Here is a 17,608-nt window from a genome sequence, read left to right as displayed (position 1 = left end):
AAATATAAGAGGTAGCTAGTAATAAGCCTGAGCCATCGGCAAAACTTTTATAAGTAATATTAAGCCTCTGGGTGATTGTTTTGGAAGCAGCTGCAGGACCAGGTTGGACGGAAAAGCCTCGGTTTATTTTTAGACACTGTGTTTAAAAATACAGATTGTAAGGGCTAGAGAGACGGCTCAGCAGTTAAGGGGGGCTAGAGAGACGGCTCAGCAGTTAAGGGGGCTCACTGGCCTTGTCAAGAGGCCTGGTTATGGGTTCCCAGCACCCATATTAGGCTTCTCACAACCACCTGTAATTCCAGTTCCAGGGGATCCAGCACCATCTTCTGGACTCCATGGGCACTTGCACATATTACACATAAAACTTAGCAAGCATATACACATATCTATAAATAAGGTAAAAATGCCTTTTAAAAATTGTAGACGAGCAGGGTAAATTCGGTGTAATGTCAATTGGTTCCTGGTTTGGGGCAGTTAAACTCCACTTTTCCAGCTTTGTCACGGCACAATAATAACATCCATCCAAACCACACTGAGAATGTTGGTTCCTGATCCTCCTGATTCAGGAGGTATGGCGTACTCTCCTCTTACTCTGCAGTAGCTGAACCAGAGCTTGCGCAAACCTGGAAACAAGATGGGAACCAGGAGTACTCTGCAGTGTGTTGTGTTCCTAAGCTATGGCATCTGGCCACTTTTCTGGATTATTGCCAACTCGTGAGTTCATCTTTGTGTGTTGCAGAGTATTTGTGTACCCTGCAAAGATGTGTCTCTGTCTAAGGTGCCTTCTGCTAGGCAGGAGAGGACATGCAGAATTTCAGGGGGAAGAGAGGAAGAGGAGGAGAAATCTAGGCTCACAGATTTCCCCAGGGACTCTGAAGAAATAGGTCATATGTACAGAACCATGTGGCCGTATGTAGATTAATAGAGGCAGGTTGAATTATAAAAGCTAGTTGGAAAAAAAAATCTAAGTTAAGGCCACGCTTTCTTAATTAATATCAAGTCTCCACATCATTATTACGGAGCTGGCAATCCCACAAAAGATAGCCTGGCAAGAAAGCTTGCTACATTCATGTAACCACATTATCAGTAAGGAGCATTTGCACTTTGAAATCATCAAAATTAAAGTAATGAGTTTCTCCCCCACCCCCCACTCCGGTGCAACTCCCCTGATATTAAAACTCACTTCCTAGCGAGGCAGTTCTGAGCCTTTCTGGGCCTCTTTTGTCACTGTAGAACACTTCTCAAGGCTGCGGTGGTGAAGACACCAGGTGTAGTTTGCTCAGCTCTTGCTGCTGTTTCTCTCTCAGAAGCTCCCTTCACTATAGTAAATAAAAACACAGTTGTGGTTGTTGACAAACGCAGGTGAATTGTTCTGTAGGTCACGTCTCTTACATTCCATGTGGACAATCCTTCCAAAAAAAAAGTTTTTTAACTATTACCAATGATGATACAGCACAGTGTTGCCAAACATTTCTCTACTGCTCTTCACATTTTTTCTGTGTGCGGTTTTATGAGAATGCTATAGTATATAGTTTAGTGCCCTCCCTCTCTGTGTTAACATGTTAAATTCCTAGACATGGAATTGTTTTATCAAATAATTTCTATTTTTTCAATTTTTTTAAACAACACACACAGATTAATTTCCAGAAAACATAAAAACAACTGGGCAGTAAACCAACCAGGTGGTACAGCAGGGAATTTAAAGGTCAAACAAGCATTGTGAGAAGACAGAAGGGTCCCTAGGACTTGCTGGCCAATCAGTCTAGCAGAACTGGTGAGGTCCTGGTTCAGTGAGAGTTCATCAAAAACGTAAGATGGAGAAGTAATTAAGAAAGACACTCAACATTGACCTCTGGCCTCCAACATGCGCACAGACACACAGGCAGTCATGAATACACAAGTGTGCACACACACACAATTAAACAATGATACACATAAAGTAGGCTAAGGATGGGGAGCAAAATGGACTCCTTAAAAAAATAACCCAAAGGGTTTTGCAACCTGAAAATTTCCCTCTCTTTTCTGTTTTAAAATGATATCAAATCATTCTACTGTAGCATCATTTAACACACAGTTTGTTTTGCTATTCATAAAATAAAGTATCGTTTTAAAGTAATCCAAAGGAATTTAAAAATAAAAAAGGAATAAAGGTATAACAAATAGAAAGCCATCAGCAGTCTCAATCAGCATCTATGGCGATCTCAAACATGCATAGCATAAGTGCTCCAATAGGGGGGTGCTGATGGTCAACACGGCGTGTGTTCTGCCATCTTCAGCAGCTTACATGTAGCAGAATCAGTTATGCTGTTTAAATACTATTCATGAGAAAGGCGTCACAGCTACTCATAAATGTAAAGTAGACCAGAATGTGAAATTTTATCAAGAAGGGAATGTAGTAATGATAAAAGGTCAGTTTACAAGACATAATCCTACATCTTTAGGTCCTAAAGACGTTCAAGGGCGTGAAAAGCTGACAGAACTGTAAGGAACAATAGACAAACCTACTCTTCCTTGTTAGAACTGTCCACAGTTTCTCAGAAGTAGACAGAAAGTCATTAAGATGGTGGGCGAAAAGCTGGCACCCAAGGAATTGAAAACAGTGTTTCTATTGACTGGAGACAAGGATCTTCCTCTCACTGTTACAACATGGGCAGGGGTGTACCAGTGTAGCCAACACTGACCTGGAATTTGGAGGAAAACAAACCCGGAAAGCAGCAATAAGAAGCCACAAACACAACAGGATTGCTACATCCCACATCCCAGACATTAAACTAGTTCGGTATTAGAGGCAGTGACTTGGCGGTTCTGGTGAAGGGCTTCGTCAAGCATGGTGCCAAGTGTCTACCTGGGGAGCTTGCTCAGGGTGTGGCAGAGGGAGTGAAGGTCGAGGAGAGCCAAGAGAAAGCAGCTGCTGGAAGCAGCCAGAATGCCAGGATAAGGGAAAGATTCGGATTGTGTAAAGGATTGGGGAGGGGGGGTGTGGACACTAGATTGTGCAAATTCTTTAATTGTAGTTAAGGAAACCCCAAGAGGGATGCACCTTCTGCAGGCTGGCAGGAAGGCAGGGTCCAAGAAAGGTGAATGGCAACCTTGGTGGGGTTGTCTAGGGCCTGCCCGCGGGAAGCTGCACCCCGAGAGCTCAGTGCCTGGGGACAGCAGGGCGGCGCACAGCGTAGGTCTGGAGCGCGCGTGGACTGTCAAAGCCACAGGTGCTCCTAACCCCAGCAGCCCACGCTCCGGCACCCCCTGGCGGACTCGGACGGCGGCGCGGGGGCAGGTGCGAGGCGGAGCCGGGCGCGCGGGGCGGGACCAGGCGGGTGGAGGGCGGTGACGCCCCGGGGGCCACAGAGGCCGTGCGCCCAGCTGGCCCGCACCGCGCCATGGCCTCGCGCGCCTGGCGGCGCCGCCCGCTGTCAGTGCTGCTACAAGCGCTAGGTTTGCTGCTCGTCCCGCTGCAGGTAAGGACCCGCACCACCGTCGCCCGCCGCCCCCCCCCCCCCCCCAACCAAGGTCCAGTTCTCCTGGCACAGCCGCCCCACAGGCACTAGCCGAGACTGGGAGTTCGGGTGAGGGGGTGAGTAGGTGCGGAGACCCCAGCTGGAGCGTGGAGCGAGGGAACGACAACTGGAGGGATCCTGGGACTTGGAAGGAAGAGGTTTATGGAACCCCGACTCAGACAGGGGATCTGCAGAGCGCGGAGCTCTGATGGTGCTTTGGTTCTCAGGGTGCAGCTAGTAGGTACCTCCTGCCTGTGGCTAACGTGACTCAAGAAGATCGTATCTACAGACCTTGTTAGTGACCCCTTCCTAAACACTACTCCCATGGGGGTCTCCTTACAATCCGTGTGAATTCCTGGGAGCGGGGAGTGCCTGTCTTGGCCTTCACACTTTCCTCTGTCTTAGTTTTTCCTCCATCTCCCCTAGGAGGAAGAAGAGGTGTAGGAGGGATATCCTAAAAGTCCAGGAAGGTAGAATTTGAAAGTTTCTTTGGCAAAGGTGACAAGCTTTCCTTTTCGTGTCTTCCTTTCTTCCCTCCTCCCTACAAACAGCTCATGGATCGACAGGAATTGCTTGTGCTTAGAAACCTTTGACCATGTTAGGATGAAATATGTCTTTGCAATGGTTGAAAGTAGGGTAGTGGTGCGCCTTGAGCCATTATTGATGCCAGGAACAAGCCTAGCAACCCTTGCTTCCTCCTGACATGGGTCTGGGGCCCAGTGGCAATGGAAATGAGATCACAGGAGTAAGCAGTACTCAGAATCTAGGGTCTTTCTGGAGCTCTGCAGACACCATCAGCAGCCTAGAGAAGGAGGCAAAAGTTGGTTGTGGAGAACCCCCTCCCTGCAGCCAAATCCCCACTCAGGAAGAGCTCCCAGATCCCTGAGCCCCCTCGGGTCCATCCTGTACCCCGCGCCGCCGCACTAAGGAGCCGCTAGTGTGTGATAGAGTTTGGGCTGCTGGCAACTTAGGGGCTCGATTGGGGTTCCTAAGAGTAATTTCTTTTCCACATCATTCAGACATTTAAAGCATGAAGCTAAATGTTCATTTCTGTCCTGGAAGATCTAGCTGTTCAGGGCAATGAAGCTTATACATCCAACACTTGAAACGCCTAGTGTGCCTGGGAGTTCCTCTGAAGGAAGAGAAATGTCAGTGAGGTTTCTCGGCTCAGCAGCTTTAGATCTCGTTAAACATCAGTCTTAGCCTTCTGTGGATGTCACTGCCCTGGGGATCTGGGGGGAAGAGAGAGGAGAAAGGTGGCTTAGCTGGAATCAGAACAGAAACTGTGCGAATGCGTTCCCAGTTGGAGCAGAACTTGATTCTAGTAAAGATACATTCTACTTTATTCCCATTCTCTCTGAGAATGGGTCTCTTAGAGTGGCCGAGGGAAAAGAAGCCACTACAACCTAGTGAAATTTACTACTTTAAGCTTAATGAAGTGTTCAACAGGTCAGACATGGAGCTACCTTGTCTGAACTAAAAAACTGGGTCTCCAGTGAACCGCTAGCTGCCCAGGAAAAAACCTGCCTGACCACACAGCAAAATGGAAAAAAGAAAAAAAGTACACGCATTTGATTCCAGTAACGAAATAGCAAAGCGTTTGGAATTAGCCAGCACTTCTCGTATTTTGTATGTGTGTTTGAGTGTATGCATGTACTGGATGTGTTCTTGACCATGCTGGGGATGGAACCCAGAGCCCAGGACATGAGAACCAGCATTCCACCGCTGAGGTGTGTCTCCAGCTTCATATGCTCTTCTCATCTCCGGATGACAAGTCGCGTGATGTGTGGGTCACTTGCTGTACTGTTTTATTTAGTGAACAATAACACGAAAGTTGCTATATGCTCAGCATAGTCACAGATTTTAAATTGTCTTTATCAGCAGTTTGAATTGTGTGCAGAATTTGTGGGCACAATGGACTGAGGGTATGTGGTATAAATAGATCTCTCAGATTATCCTGTCTCTAACATCTATTTCCCTTCAGCTTTTCTTTAAGTCATTTTAATTATATACAATTTTTATTTGTAACAAAATCATGTTTTAAATATGAAGGGTGGGCTAGAGATCAGACTTGTAGTGAATGGTTCTCAACTTGTGGGCCTCAACCCCTTTGGGGGTCAAATGACCCTTTCACAGTGTTGCCTATCAGATATCCTGCAAATATCCTAAATATCAGATATTTACATTATGATTCATTACAGTAGCAAAATTATAGTTATGAAGTAGCAATGAAAATAATTTTATGGTTCAGAGTCACCATGACACGAAGAACTATATTAAAGGGTCATAGCATTAAGAAGATTGAGGACCACTGGGTCAAAGCATAAGCAACCTGGGGACTGCTCTGTCCTTCCAACTTGTGGGTCTGAGGACAGAGCTCAGATCAGCAAGCTTAGTGCCAGGTATTGCCTGATGAGCCATTTCACTGCCAAAGAGGACAGTTTATTGCTCCCCAGTAAGTCTACTGGCAATATGTGCTACTAAAATTCAAGTTACCATTTAAATGACACTACAACAATGAAGATTCACAGTGAACGTTGATTGAATGCCTTTGAATCATACACAGACTTCTGCATCAACCATTTCCACTCAGGTGACCTAAGGTGCTCTTGGGTGCTTTGCTTGTGTCTCTCCTCCCCAGTGACAGTCCCTATCTTGTATCTGTCTGCCTGTGTTTGCAATTGAATTTGTTTTCAGAGCTAATGAAGATATGCTTTTAAAAAGCCCTAAGTTCCTGTGTTGCTAGCTTGGCTATTTATTCAGTTGCACACTTGTCATCGAGATAACTATGCATACGTTCACCAGGTTCCCTAAGGCTTCAGGGCTGATGCCATCAGTGGACAATTGCAGATTGTAAACCATGCTCTTAAGAAACAGGACAAATGCAGAATTGAATCTGCCCAGGTTATAGTTAAATGGCAAAGACAGTGGGAGAAGCTGTGATGGTAGGGAGAAGCTGTGATGGTAGGGGAGAGTCTGTGATGGTAGGGAGAAGCTGGGATGGTAGGGAGAGTCTGTGGTGGTAGGGAGAATCTGTGGTGGTCGGATGAAGCTGTGGTGTTAATAAAGAAGTATGTGACAGCAAAGACAGTGGGAGAATCTGATGGTAGGGAGAATCTGTGGTGGTCGGAAGAAGCTGTGGTGGTAATAAAGTATGTGATAAGAAAAACACAGTGGAGGAGGAGGGAGCTTTGGGAAGATTTTCTCAAATAGTCTTTGGAGGATGGAGAAATCAAGCTTCAGAGAAGAAAGGATCCAATAGGTGGGTCAGGAAGAGAACTTTCTAGGTCAAGGGGATGGTGCCTGTGGTTTAGACATAAAGGGATCTTGCCAATGAAAAACCCAGTGTTTATGACCTTACAGATTACCTCAAGGCTCTGAATTCAGGAAATGCACCAAACAGATGAGCTATTAAACTTTTATAGTTTTGAGATAACACAGACGTGGCCCGTACTGAGGTAGTAGGGTAGACGAATAAACGAGTAGACCCTGGAAAAGCCTTCAGGGGACCCCTCCGAGGAAATCCCCTAGGGTGTGACTGTGTTTGTACTCCATGGCACACCCTCTCATTTCAGTTGGGAAGCCTGGGTGTGGATTAGCTGTTTGTTTGAGAACCTGGACACACTGTTCTAAGCTTTCAGATCTTGGGCTGGTAGGATTTCAGATGCCTCTGCCCTCGCTCCCTTTGGCCTTCTGGACTAACTACCTGTGACAAGATCATTCTCAGCCTGCCTTTTCATTGTCCACCCGACAGTTGTTCCTACATGAGGAAAAAACGGTAACAATAAAGTTATGTCTCTGGAGTCATTAAATCACTGTTTTATGAGGCCCTGGAAAGGGGAGTTCCAGACTCAGCTTGCTCGTAGAGCTGCTGTTTTGAGGAGGTGCTGAGTGAACTTTATCTGCAGGGGAAGTAGGGGGAAATAAGCTCCCCGTCGAATGTTCTTATTTTTGGAGTGCATAGGGGAAAAGTGAGCAATTTTCCCACCTCAGACATTTGGTAGATTCTAGGAATGTCTGTGATTTTTGTCTCCTGTGTGTCTGTGCTTGCCTGATAGCCCTTGGCTGTCTAACTATTTCATGCCCTAGGCATCTCCCCAGCCTCCCAAGAGCTGGGAGCTTCTCTCCTGCTTCCTGTAGCTTCCTGTCTTCTCTAGTCGGGCCCCTGGCTGCCTTTGAGCCCATGGGTCCCTAGCTCTATCACTGTGTCCCTTCGGGGATAGGCTTCTGTCTAGGGCAGTGTTTTTTTCCTGTGCTCACATCCTTACCCTTGTTTGCTGTAGGATTCCCTCTGGGTGCTGGAGTACCCTCTGCTAGAGAGCAAGAAAGACAGTTTAAGTTCAACTCACACTGTCTGCCCACAAACACTGAGGCCAGAGGAACCAGGAAGGAGCTGTGGGCTTCTGCCAACAGGCTTGGTCCCTCTGCAGTTGGTCAGGTGCTTTGAAGTTGGAAGTCCTGTGGTGTTTTCTGTCCTGATTCTGAGAGATGAACCAAGTGTGTTTCCTGCCAGTGCTCCCTTCCAGGCCCTATCTCCCCCCAACCCTACTCCTCCTCACCTCTACCCCTCCCCACCCTGACTCCCAAAGTTCCCGGTCTGCCTCTGTCACCAGAGGGCTGGCTGACACTGCTGTTCCTACAGCAGCATGTTCCCGTTCTCTCTGACAAACAGCTCAAAGCAGCCGCAGTCAGCAGGTGTGAATACATTCTTTCAGCTGGACGATGACAACTTTATTCTGCTTTTGTTTCGTTGGCTGCCATCAGTCTTCAGCTTTGACTGCTGCATGCAGCACAGGCGTTCATCTGTGAGCAGTGAGGGAAAAGAGGGTTAAATGCAGGCACTTAATATAGCGAGATCAATACCCCTTACCATTTAGACTGTCAGAGGCTAAAAGAGACCGAACCATGGTCAAACCCAGCCTTAGGAGACCAGAATTCTAGCCGTATATAAACAGTGGAGCGTTTTCGGTGGGGGTGATCCCAACCTGAAGTATCAAGGGAGATCGCCTGTGGTGCCAGGGAAGAGAGGCAGGGTTGAGCCTGTCTTCTGGGGTGGCCAGGAACTGCAGGAGACCTCTTGGTGGAATGCTTTCTGAACTAGAGAGGACAGCATTCCTGAATTCAAGGGTGTTGGGTAGGGAGAGAAGGCATGACCCAGCACTCAAGGCTTTAAGTGCAAGCAGAATAGTTCAGCTGTAACTGCACATGGTCTGGAGAGAGATGTGAGGGGAGGAGTAGCCAGGGCTGGTGTGGGCCAGCAAAGAGGCCTCTGCCTTGGGTCAAGGAAGAACTAGAAAAGGCTCAAATCAAGTCAGGGCAATAGTGAAAGAGGAGTTGAGTTGAGTGCAGGGGCAATTTCAGAGCTGCCATGCAGGTGGCAAGGGATGCAATGCTCAGACCTCTCAGAACACCGGGCTAGCAGAGCTGAGGCCAGGCAACAGCAGCTCATCACCTGGATTAGAGGAAAAGCGCTTGGTTCAAATCAGTCTTTGTCAGGTTCGTGTGAAAACAGACATTTCCTTAAAAAAAAAAAGTGAAGATTAAAGTGTTGAACTGTAGTGGAGTTAGCCTGAGTTTCCCCAGTGCGGAGGTAACATTTAAAGGCCCAAGGGCTAGCCTGAGGCCATGTGTGTTTGGAATCCACAGAGCCATTTCCTGCCCTAGAGGTGTTTTGTGCTGAGACAACCCTGCTGAAAGCCCTGGTCTGAAGGCCCTGAAGAGACAGAGATAAGTGGCATGTGGCCTCCCCAGGGCACAGCGTCCCAGCAGGTGTGACCTGACCCTTGGTCTCACACACCAGCCTCAGGGAGATAGCCTGCTTCCTGAAGAAGCAGTGTTTGTATTGGACCCGAACTTCTCCCTTGTGAAATCATTTTCCTGGCAGGTTGCTGTTGCTTTCCTCTCTGCCTAGCTCCTCCTGGATTCCACCAAGAAAAAAAATTCCCAAGCCAGCAGGTGACATGGAAGTCCTTGGAGAGACTGAACCTTCAGGTTTCCAAGCTTCAGGAAGAACTGACTACAAGGCTTACCAGAGAAGTGAAGTTCATTACCATTGCCTGCTCAGAGTGGTGGAGACACAAGGGCCACTTCCTTGCACCAGCAGAAGTCTGAAGGCTTTCCATCAAGAATGAGGAAGAAAAACTAGCTTTTGGTGAATGCACAGCCTAAACAAGCAAGTTGGGAAATCAGCGTGGCATTGCCTACGGTCGGCGAGTGTGGCAGGTTGGCCCGGTCAGGGTTTGGACCTGTCTTCCAAGTGGGAAGTGGGCCCGTTTACCTTATTTAGCTTTTCTTCTTGTGTGAGTGTGATGTGCATGTATGTAGCGATGCACATGTGTATGAGCGAGTGCCAGTGAGAAGAGGACACTGGCTCTCCTAGTCTATCACTTTCTACCTTATTCTTTTAAAACAAGCATTTCTCAGCTGGGCTGGCAGCCAGAAGGCCCAGGAGTCCTTCGTTTCTTCAGCTTACATAGTGCTGAGGGCACAGACATGTGAGGCCCTGCCTGCTTTATTACTTGGTGCTGAGCACTGAACCCTGTTACCCGTGCGTGTGCAACAGCACTGACCCCTTGAGCCATCTCCAGACCCTCTTTTACTTCATCTAATGTCGCTAGCACCAACTGAAAGGTCTGGTTTATAACCCAGCAGTTGGCAACCCCATTTCCAGGCTGCTTATCTGCTTTCTTGTCAGATGCAGACAACCTGGGCCACAGCTCCCACGTTCTCTTTAAAGCTGGGTGAAGTTATTCACTTCCGCCCTCACCAACCCGTGCCATTGTTTAAACATTCCCGATGCCAGGAACTTCCCCAAAGCTGTCTAGCTCCAGCATGTCTCCATTTGACCCCATTTCCTCAAATTTGTCCTTTAATGGATACAAGGACTGGTAGGCCAATGTCTTCTTTATTTTAATATTTTTATTGTTCAAGGTTGCTCACCCACTACTTTCCTACCCTCAGGTTGGCCATGCTGGTTTTTTGACTCTCTTGGTAAGGTTTTGTCCCTGTCAAGGCAGTTGATGTTCATTTGATATTTACTGCCAAAACTAAAGCTCCCCAGGGTTCTACAGAAAGGATGACAGTCAGGACGCAGCCATTTCTGACCTCCGACAGCTCAGGACCACCCTCCCCATTCTTCCTCCCAACCTGAGCAACACCAGGAGCACAGAGAAAGACTGAAGTGGAGGCTTGGAATTTGGTGTTGGGCTCTCCTACTTCGACTTCTCTTGCTGCGATAGAACGGTTTGACCAAAGGCATCTTGGAGAAGAAAGGGTTTATTTGACATACCCATCCCAACTACAATCATTAGGGAAGAAGTTAGACCAGGAACCAGAGGAGTGCTGCTTACTAGCTTTGTAGCCATCACTTGCTCAGCCTGCCTTCATGTCCAACCCAGGATCACCTGCCCAGGGTGGTCACCATCCACAGAGAGCCTGGCCATCCCACATCCATCATTAGTCAAGCAAATGTCCCCATGGAACATGTCCACAGGCCAGTCTGGTGAAGGCAAGCCCTCACTGACATTTCCTCTTTCAGGGTGACTCCTGTCTGTGTCAGGTGACAGAAACTAACCGACCAGGGAGAGGGAGATGGGGTGGACAGGATGGAGGTGGGGCTAGTGGAGCATACCTGAGGAAGATCTCATCTAGTCTGGTGTTTGACTGCCTAGCCAGAGAGAAGGACTGGATTTGGTAGGAACTAGACAGTGGTGGAAGGAGTGTGGCTCTGAGTTCTAGCTTGTTGTGTATACCAGGTTTGTATTTTGCCTGTGTGAAAGGAATTCTCCAACTGTGGTCTTTGGCCCCAGCATCATCCCTGCGCGAACCTCACACCTGACCCAGAAGCTGTAGGGTGGGTTCCAGTCATCTGCAGCTAATCACCTTCTTCCAGGAATTCTGATGAAGGTAGGGGGGCTGCTGTGCTAGGCCATGGCTTTCATGGAAAGGTTTGTGCTAAGTGCTGTGTTCACAACAGGATGTGACTACTGAACTAACTAGAAGCACTTGCCACTGGTTGACCCCTCCTACGTGCCACTCATGTGCTGGCTTTATCTGTTTTGCCCACTCACTTGCCAGGGAGATAAGAAAACTGGGGCATACACAGGTTAAGAAATGTGCCCACAATTATACAATCGGCAGGGGGCAAAGGTATAACTCCTTACAGGCAAGTGCTCTGGTGCCCATGAGCTTAGCCCCTCAGGCAAACACCTTGCACAGCCCTCTGTGAGGCAGAAAGCCCTCCCTGATTGGAGGGATGTCAGCAAACTCTCAGAGGACCCACGTCCTAACCCTTGGACCCATATACAAAGCAAGGTGTGGTGGCATGTGCCTGGAATCCAACTTCTGGGGAGGCAGAGAGAGAATCCCAGGGCTTCAGGACTGGTCAGGGACCCTGTCTCACAAACTTTGGCTGGGAACCGGAGAGATGACTCCATGGTTAAAGTCCTTCCTGAGCACACATGAGGACCGGCACCCACATAACCAGACAGGCGTCTCATGCACACCTCTGACCTCACTGGCACCGTGTCCCTGGACTCAGGAGGATTGCTCAGACTTGCAACCTTCCAGTCAGCAAAAGAAATGTCGGTCCAGAGTTCCCAGAGAGACCTACCTCAAAGGAGTAGGTGCAGAGTGTTGGAAAAGGACACTTGACACCTTCTTCTGGCCTCTGTGCATGCACACAAGTATGTGTGCCCACATGCACACTCACACACGTGTGGTAAAACATATACACAAATAAACCTTTAATCAAAATGAAATAAAAATGTAAAGTGATCAAGGAAGATATCCAGTGTCGACCCCTGGCTTTCATGTGTGTATCTATATATACATATACACACGCACAAAACCCCTCTCAGAATGGCCAGACAGGATTGAGCTCATTTCTGTTCTCTGTGTTGTCTAGTAGAAAATGTGTTTATTGAAGGTTTTCTGGACGTGTCGATGAGCAGAGATGAAAATGCCCCCTTTTTAAGGCTACAAGAGATAGGGAAGGTACGCAGCGTGCCTTCAGCCCAGGCTCTGTGTGCTGGTCGCTCTCTGATTCAGAAGGAAAAGGAGTGTGACTCACTGACTCCTCCCTGCTACTTCCTCAGGCACAAGGACCCCGATTCCTCTCTGCTCCCCCAACACCAGCGGCTAACTGTACTGAACCATGACTGCCCTGCTGCCACCACCAGCACAGGCCACATTCCCTCCACGCTCACAGACCAAGACATGATTTCAAATGGTGTAAGCCCTATCTGGTTAGGGGGAATTTCTGACCCTATACAAAGGGAAGGGGAACCACCTAATCTGCTTCAGTCTCCAAGGTCAATTTAGTTAGGGTCTCTTAGAATTCTGCTCATCCTTTCTACCTGTCCTGAACTCTGGGGTCTGTATGTACAATGCAACTTGCAATCTCTCCCCAGGAAAGTGGCTAACCTATGACTTACCTGGGACAGAAAAGCCAGTTCATTGTCTGACACTGTCATGGTGGGAAAACCATACATAGGCAGCATGTCTTCAAGTAACTTCTTCACCACCTCCTGCACCATTTCATATTGGTGGGGAAAGCCTCTGTTCACCCTGAAAAAGTATCTACAAATGTTAGTAAATACCTGTAGCCATGCTTGCCAGGGGTTACCTCAGTGAAGTCTACTTCCCAGTAGATTCCAGGCTTCTTTCCTCTGAGTTGAGACACAGGGTTTTTAGGGTTGGCAGCAGCATTGGTGAGCTGACAGGTTTTACAGTTGGTGACAATATTTATAATTTTTTGTTGTACATCTTTGATTTTGATTTTTGTCCATCTAAGCAAGTCCCGCATCCTCCATGCTCCCATGTGAGAGCACTGGTGGTCTGGCTGTGCAGTCTCTTTCCCAGCTGTTCAGGCAGGATAACCTTGCTATCTGCAGCTCTCCACCACCCATCTAGATACTGGGTCATAGGGAGGGTTTTAATCCGGGCCACATCTTCCTCAGTATGCCCAGGGTTCTTGGGTAGATTAGGTTTCCGTGGGTCTACAAGTACATGTGCAAAGGTGGAGTGCCACCTGCCGGGTGGTTTTGTCTGCCAGGTTGTTTCCCCTGGGTATGGGTCCATCCCCTCTCTAGTGCCCTGGGCAATAGGTGACGGCCAGTTTCTTGGGTAACCACACAGCTTTGAGGAGAGCCTGGATCTCGTCTCTATTTTTGATGGCTTTTCCTTCCAGGGTTAGCAGTTCCCTTTCTTTGTATATTGCCCCATGCAGATGCGCCATGGCAAAGTGTACCCATTGTTGATGTAGAAGTTAACGCTCTGCCCTTGCCCCAGCTCTGGTGCCTTAGTTAGGGCAATCAGCTCTGCCTGCTGGGTGGAGGTCCCAGTTGGCATTGACTCTGCCCATATTACTTCCTTTTTGGTGGTGACGGCTGCCCCCACGTACTTTCTGCCTCAGTATGCCAGATAACTGCTGCCTCGGGCAATAAGGTGCCCCACAAGTCTGACCTAATGCTGTGCACCTGAACCAGGATCCCAGAACAGTCATGCAATAACACTCTCAGGTCAGGATCAGGCAGCAGAGTAGCCGGGTTCACAGCTGAGGCACCTGGAAAGTTATTCAGGCAGCAACAGTCTAATAATGGGTCATTCTGACACTGCTCAGGGGCTTGCTTGAAGAACTCCCTCAAGTGCATGGTAAGACTTTGTCCCAAGATCATCTTGTCAGCATCTTTGACCAGTTGGACCGTAGTCACCATTATTTGGAGGCAAGATCAAGCTGCCACAGGGTCCGGTTTCTTTGACAGGTAGAATATAGGCCATCACCAGGTCGACTCCCTTGGCTATCCCATTGGTGAAATAGTTCAGACCCAGTGCCGGGGCTGAAGATCAGGCTTTGTTTGAGTTTATCCAAGGCCACTGGTGGTCCTTAGTCCAGGTGAAATTGCACCCTGCTTTGGTGGCCTCATGTAAGGGTTTGGCCAGTTTGCGAAGCCTGAGATCCACAGGATACAGAAACCCGCAGAGCCTGCTCACCTGCGGGGGGTGGCAGGTGTTAGGGTCGTAAGCACCACTGCCCTTCCTTTAAGATGTACCCAGGTACGTTACTTGATACTTGCACATTTAGACTTTCTTGAGTGAAGCACAGCACCCTAGGTCCCCCAGAGTTGGCAGCAGTTAGGCAAATCTCTCAATCTGCGCCTGCAATCAGCAGGTCATCAACACGCTGCACCCAACTGATATCTGGATTCTGTCCTTGGTATTCACCCAGATCCTCATGCAGAGCTCCATCAAAGATGGTGGGGGATCCTTATGGTAGTCTAGTCCGCATCAGCTGGCCGTCGATCCGGATCTCTGGATCATACCATTCAAAGGGGAAGTACTGTTGGCTCTTGGGGTCCAGAGGCAGACTGGAAGAGGCATCTTTTAGGTCCAGGACAGTATACCATTGCTGGTCTGGGGCCATCAAGCTGAGTAGGGTGTATGGGTTAGGCCCTGTGGGGTGTATGTCAATTACCCTCTTGTTGACCTGCTATAAGACCTGGACCAGTCTGTAATCTTTAGTATAAAAATTCTTGATAGGCAACGGGGATATGCACAAACCTGAGGACACCCAAGTTCAGTAGCCTCCTGATGTGTGGTGTGATGCCCTTCTTGGCCTCTAGGGGAAGGGACTATTGGTGAACCTTGACTGAATCTGCCCCTGATTTAACTTACATAGATAGTTGCTAGCCCCATTCCTCCTGTTTTGGCCCAAGCTTATTGGAACTCCTGATGCCATCTCTCCAACCAGGGTCAGGCCCAGTGAAACCTGATGAAACCTGTACTCTTTAGTCAAACTACTGGTCACCAATACCTGAATGGGTTTCCCATCCTCATTAAGTGATTTAACCCCTCCATTAGAGAAATATATCTCGGCTTTCATTTTGGTCAGTAAATCACGAACCAACAAGGGGTATGGGAATTCTGGGATTATCCCAAGTCCACTGTTCTTTGGGTAGTCCATGAATAAGGTTAATTCCAGTGGCACCCAGACTCAGGTCTTTATATCTGTCATGGGTCCATCAACTGTCAGTAACACTGAGTTACTTGTGTCCACCATGAAGTCAGATGGTTTCCTGTTGGTGGAGGCTGCTCTTTTGTTTCCTGGCAGCCCAGACCTGAAATAATCACACAGAAACTGTATTGATTAAAATACTATTTGGCCAATAGCTTAAATTAACCCATTTCTACTATTTTATATTTTATCATGAGGCTTGTGGTTTACGGATACTGGCGTATAGTTGTCTTTCTCTTCCCGAAGCTCCATGGCATCCCTGTGACTCTGCCTACTCTCTGTATATATCCTTTTCAGCCTGGCTATATTCTGTTAAGCCATTGGCCCAAAGCAGCTTCTTTATTAACCAATGGCAATAAAGCATATTCATAGCATACAGAGGGGAATCCCACATCAGTCTCCCCTCCACTTTTATGGTTAACCTGGGCTTGGGGAGTGGGGGCTGAACCTCATCTCCCCTAATCGCTGTCCACATCCCGCAGACTGAGGACCTTAGTGTTGCCTCTAGTTGCCTTCTGGGGGTCACTCTTTGGCCCAATGTTCTTCCTCTTTACAATACGTACATTGATGCTTTCCCAGCCAGGGCCTTTCTTTGTTACCTTTTGGTTTCTCATCCTCCTCTCCAGTCCCAAGGCATCATGGTCACCTCCTGCACTCCTTTGGTTCCACAGTAGCGACAGCAGCACATTAGTGAGGTGTTGGTTCTTGCCCTGCACCTTTTTAATTTCCTTTCCTTCTGCACTATCCCTTCAATTATATGCTTCTGAGCCACCACTACTAAATCCTTGCTCTTCTCTCTGGGGCGTTCTAGCCTCTGTAATGTTCTCTTAATATCTGGAGCTAACTGGTTAAGGAAAACCTGGATCATTGCATCAGATCTCCAGGAACACCTCTGGATTTTCATCTGTTTCCTGTCTTACATCCTAGACCTTACTCAGATTTGCAGGGCGTCTTGCAGCTGCTTTGATGATAAGCCAGGAGACTCCCCTACCTTCAGCTGGGCTGAAGTCCCATGCAGGGGGAAGGCTGCATCTATGAGAGCCTGGTTAGCAGTCAGCTCTCCCATAGAGTCTGGTACCAATTTCCGGGTCTTGATATGTATCCGGTCTCTTTCCTTCGTTGTGAAGAGGACTTACAAAAGCTGCTGACAATCATCCCAAGTAGGTTAATGGGTGGGAAGAATTGTCTCAAAGAGGCTAATGGGTTCCTTAGGGTTTTCTGAGAATGGTGTATTTGGGTTCTCCAATTATAAGATAACTAGTGGCAAAGGGGCAGTGGTGATGTGATTGATTCCCATTCTGGTCTGGGGGTCCCACTACCCTGAGGGGACTGATTGTGGTCATCAGGTCAGGGATGCAGCTATGGGTCCGGTGGGCTGGTCCCCCTTCTCGAGCAGCCAGGGTTGGCAGAGAAGGAGCCGCCTGAATTGACAGTGGATCTGGTGGTGGAATAGATGTGCCAGGGTTCAGGGTGTAGAGTGGATGGGGAAAAAAAATCTCTTCCTCTGTGCTGCCTCCTTGGAGGATCTCAGGCTTGGGGACTGAAGGGGTTTGGACGGTGGATATTTCTCAGCAGTGGCCAAGATCTTAACCTGCCAGGGCAAAAATGGCTTAATCCAGGAAAGGGGGTCCTCTACCAGGTCTCTCCAGATAACTGTGTAGTGGTCGGGGTGCCCCACCTGTGGCCTGAAGATAGTTTCCTCTACTGCTCCTATATGGTCAGGTTGAAAGATCCCTTGGGGGCAGCCAGCATTGAAAGCTGGCCATTCCAGCCTGCAAAATTTGACAAGTTTAGACTTTTCATCACGATTGCTAGGTTGTGAGCCTGTGCTTTGATATCCTTATAATGGATCAAGAGTAAGTCTAGGGGAGAAGTCATTTTTCCATAGTGTCCGTTAAGTCAGGAACACAAATACAGATAAACCAGACACCACAGGAGACTGAGAACACAGGAAACGTTTGCCCCAACAAGAGTAAAAGCAGTGACAAACAGAAAGACAGCTTATTGTCACACTGTGGGAACGACTTGCTTGTGTGCCCAAACATGCTTCAAACCTGAGGCATCCTTTATTAAATAGAAGCAGGGCTCTCCGTCCTTT

General features: G+C 48.1%; 1 protein-coding gene across 2 annotated transcripts in view; it reads left to right on the top strand.

Moving 5' to 3' along the window:
* Positions 1 to 3,298: 3,298 nt before the first annotated feature.
* The window catches only part of Tnfrsf11a (TNF receptor superfamily member 11a), an 82,478-nt gene continuing 68,168 nt past the window's right edge, over positions 3,299 to 17,608 (top strand). For both annotated transcript variants that reach the window (XM_041648978.1, XM_041648977.1), the window contains exon 1: positions 3,299 to 3,458. In XM_041648978.1, coding sequence (XP_041504912.1) covers positions 3,381 to 3,458 — 78 coding nt within the window. In that variant the 5' untranslated portion in view covers positions 3,299 to 3,380. The remainder of the gene's footprint in view (positions 3,459 to 17,608) is intronic.

The sequence above is a fragment of the Microtus oregoni genome, unplaced genomic scaffold (assembly GCF_018167655.1).
Source record: "Microtus oregoni isolate MIOR12 unplaced genomic scaffold, Mior012 000003F_ref0000135, whole genome shotgun sequence".
NCBI lineage: Eukaryota > Metazoa > Chordata > Mammalia > Rodentia > Cricetidae > Microtus > Microtus oregoni.
This window is presented reverse-complemented; position numbering and strand designations above follow the sequence as displayed.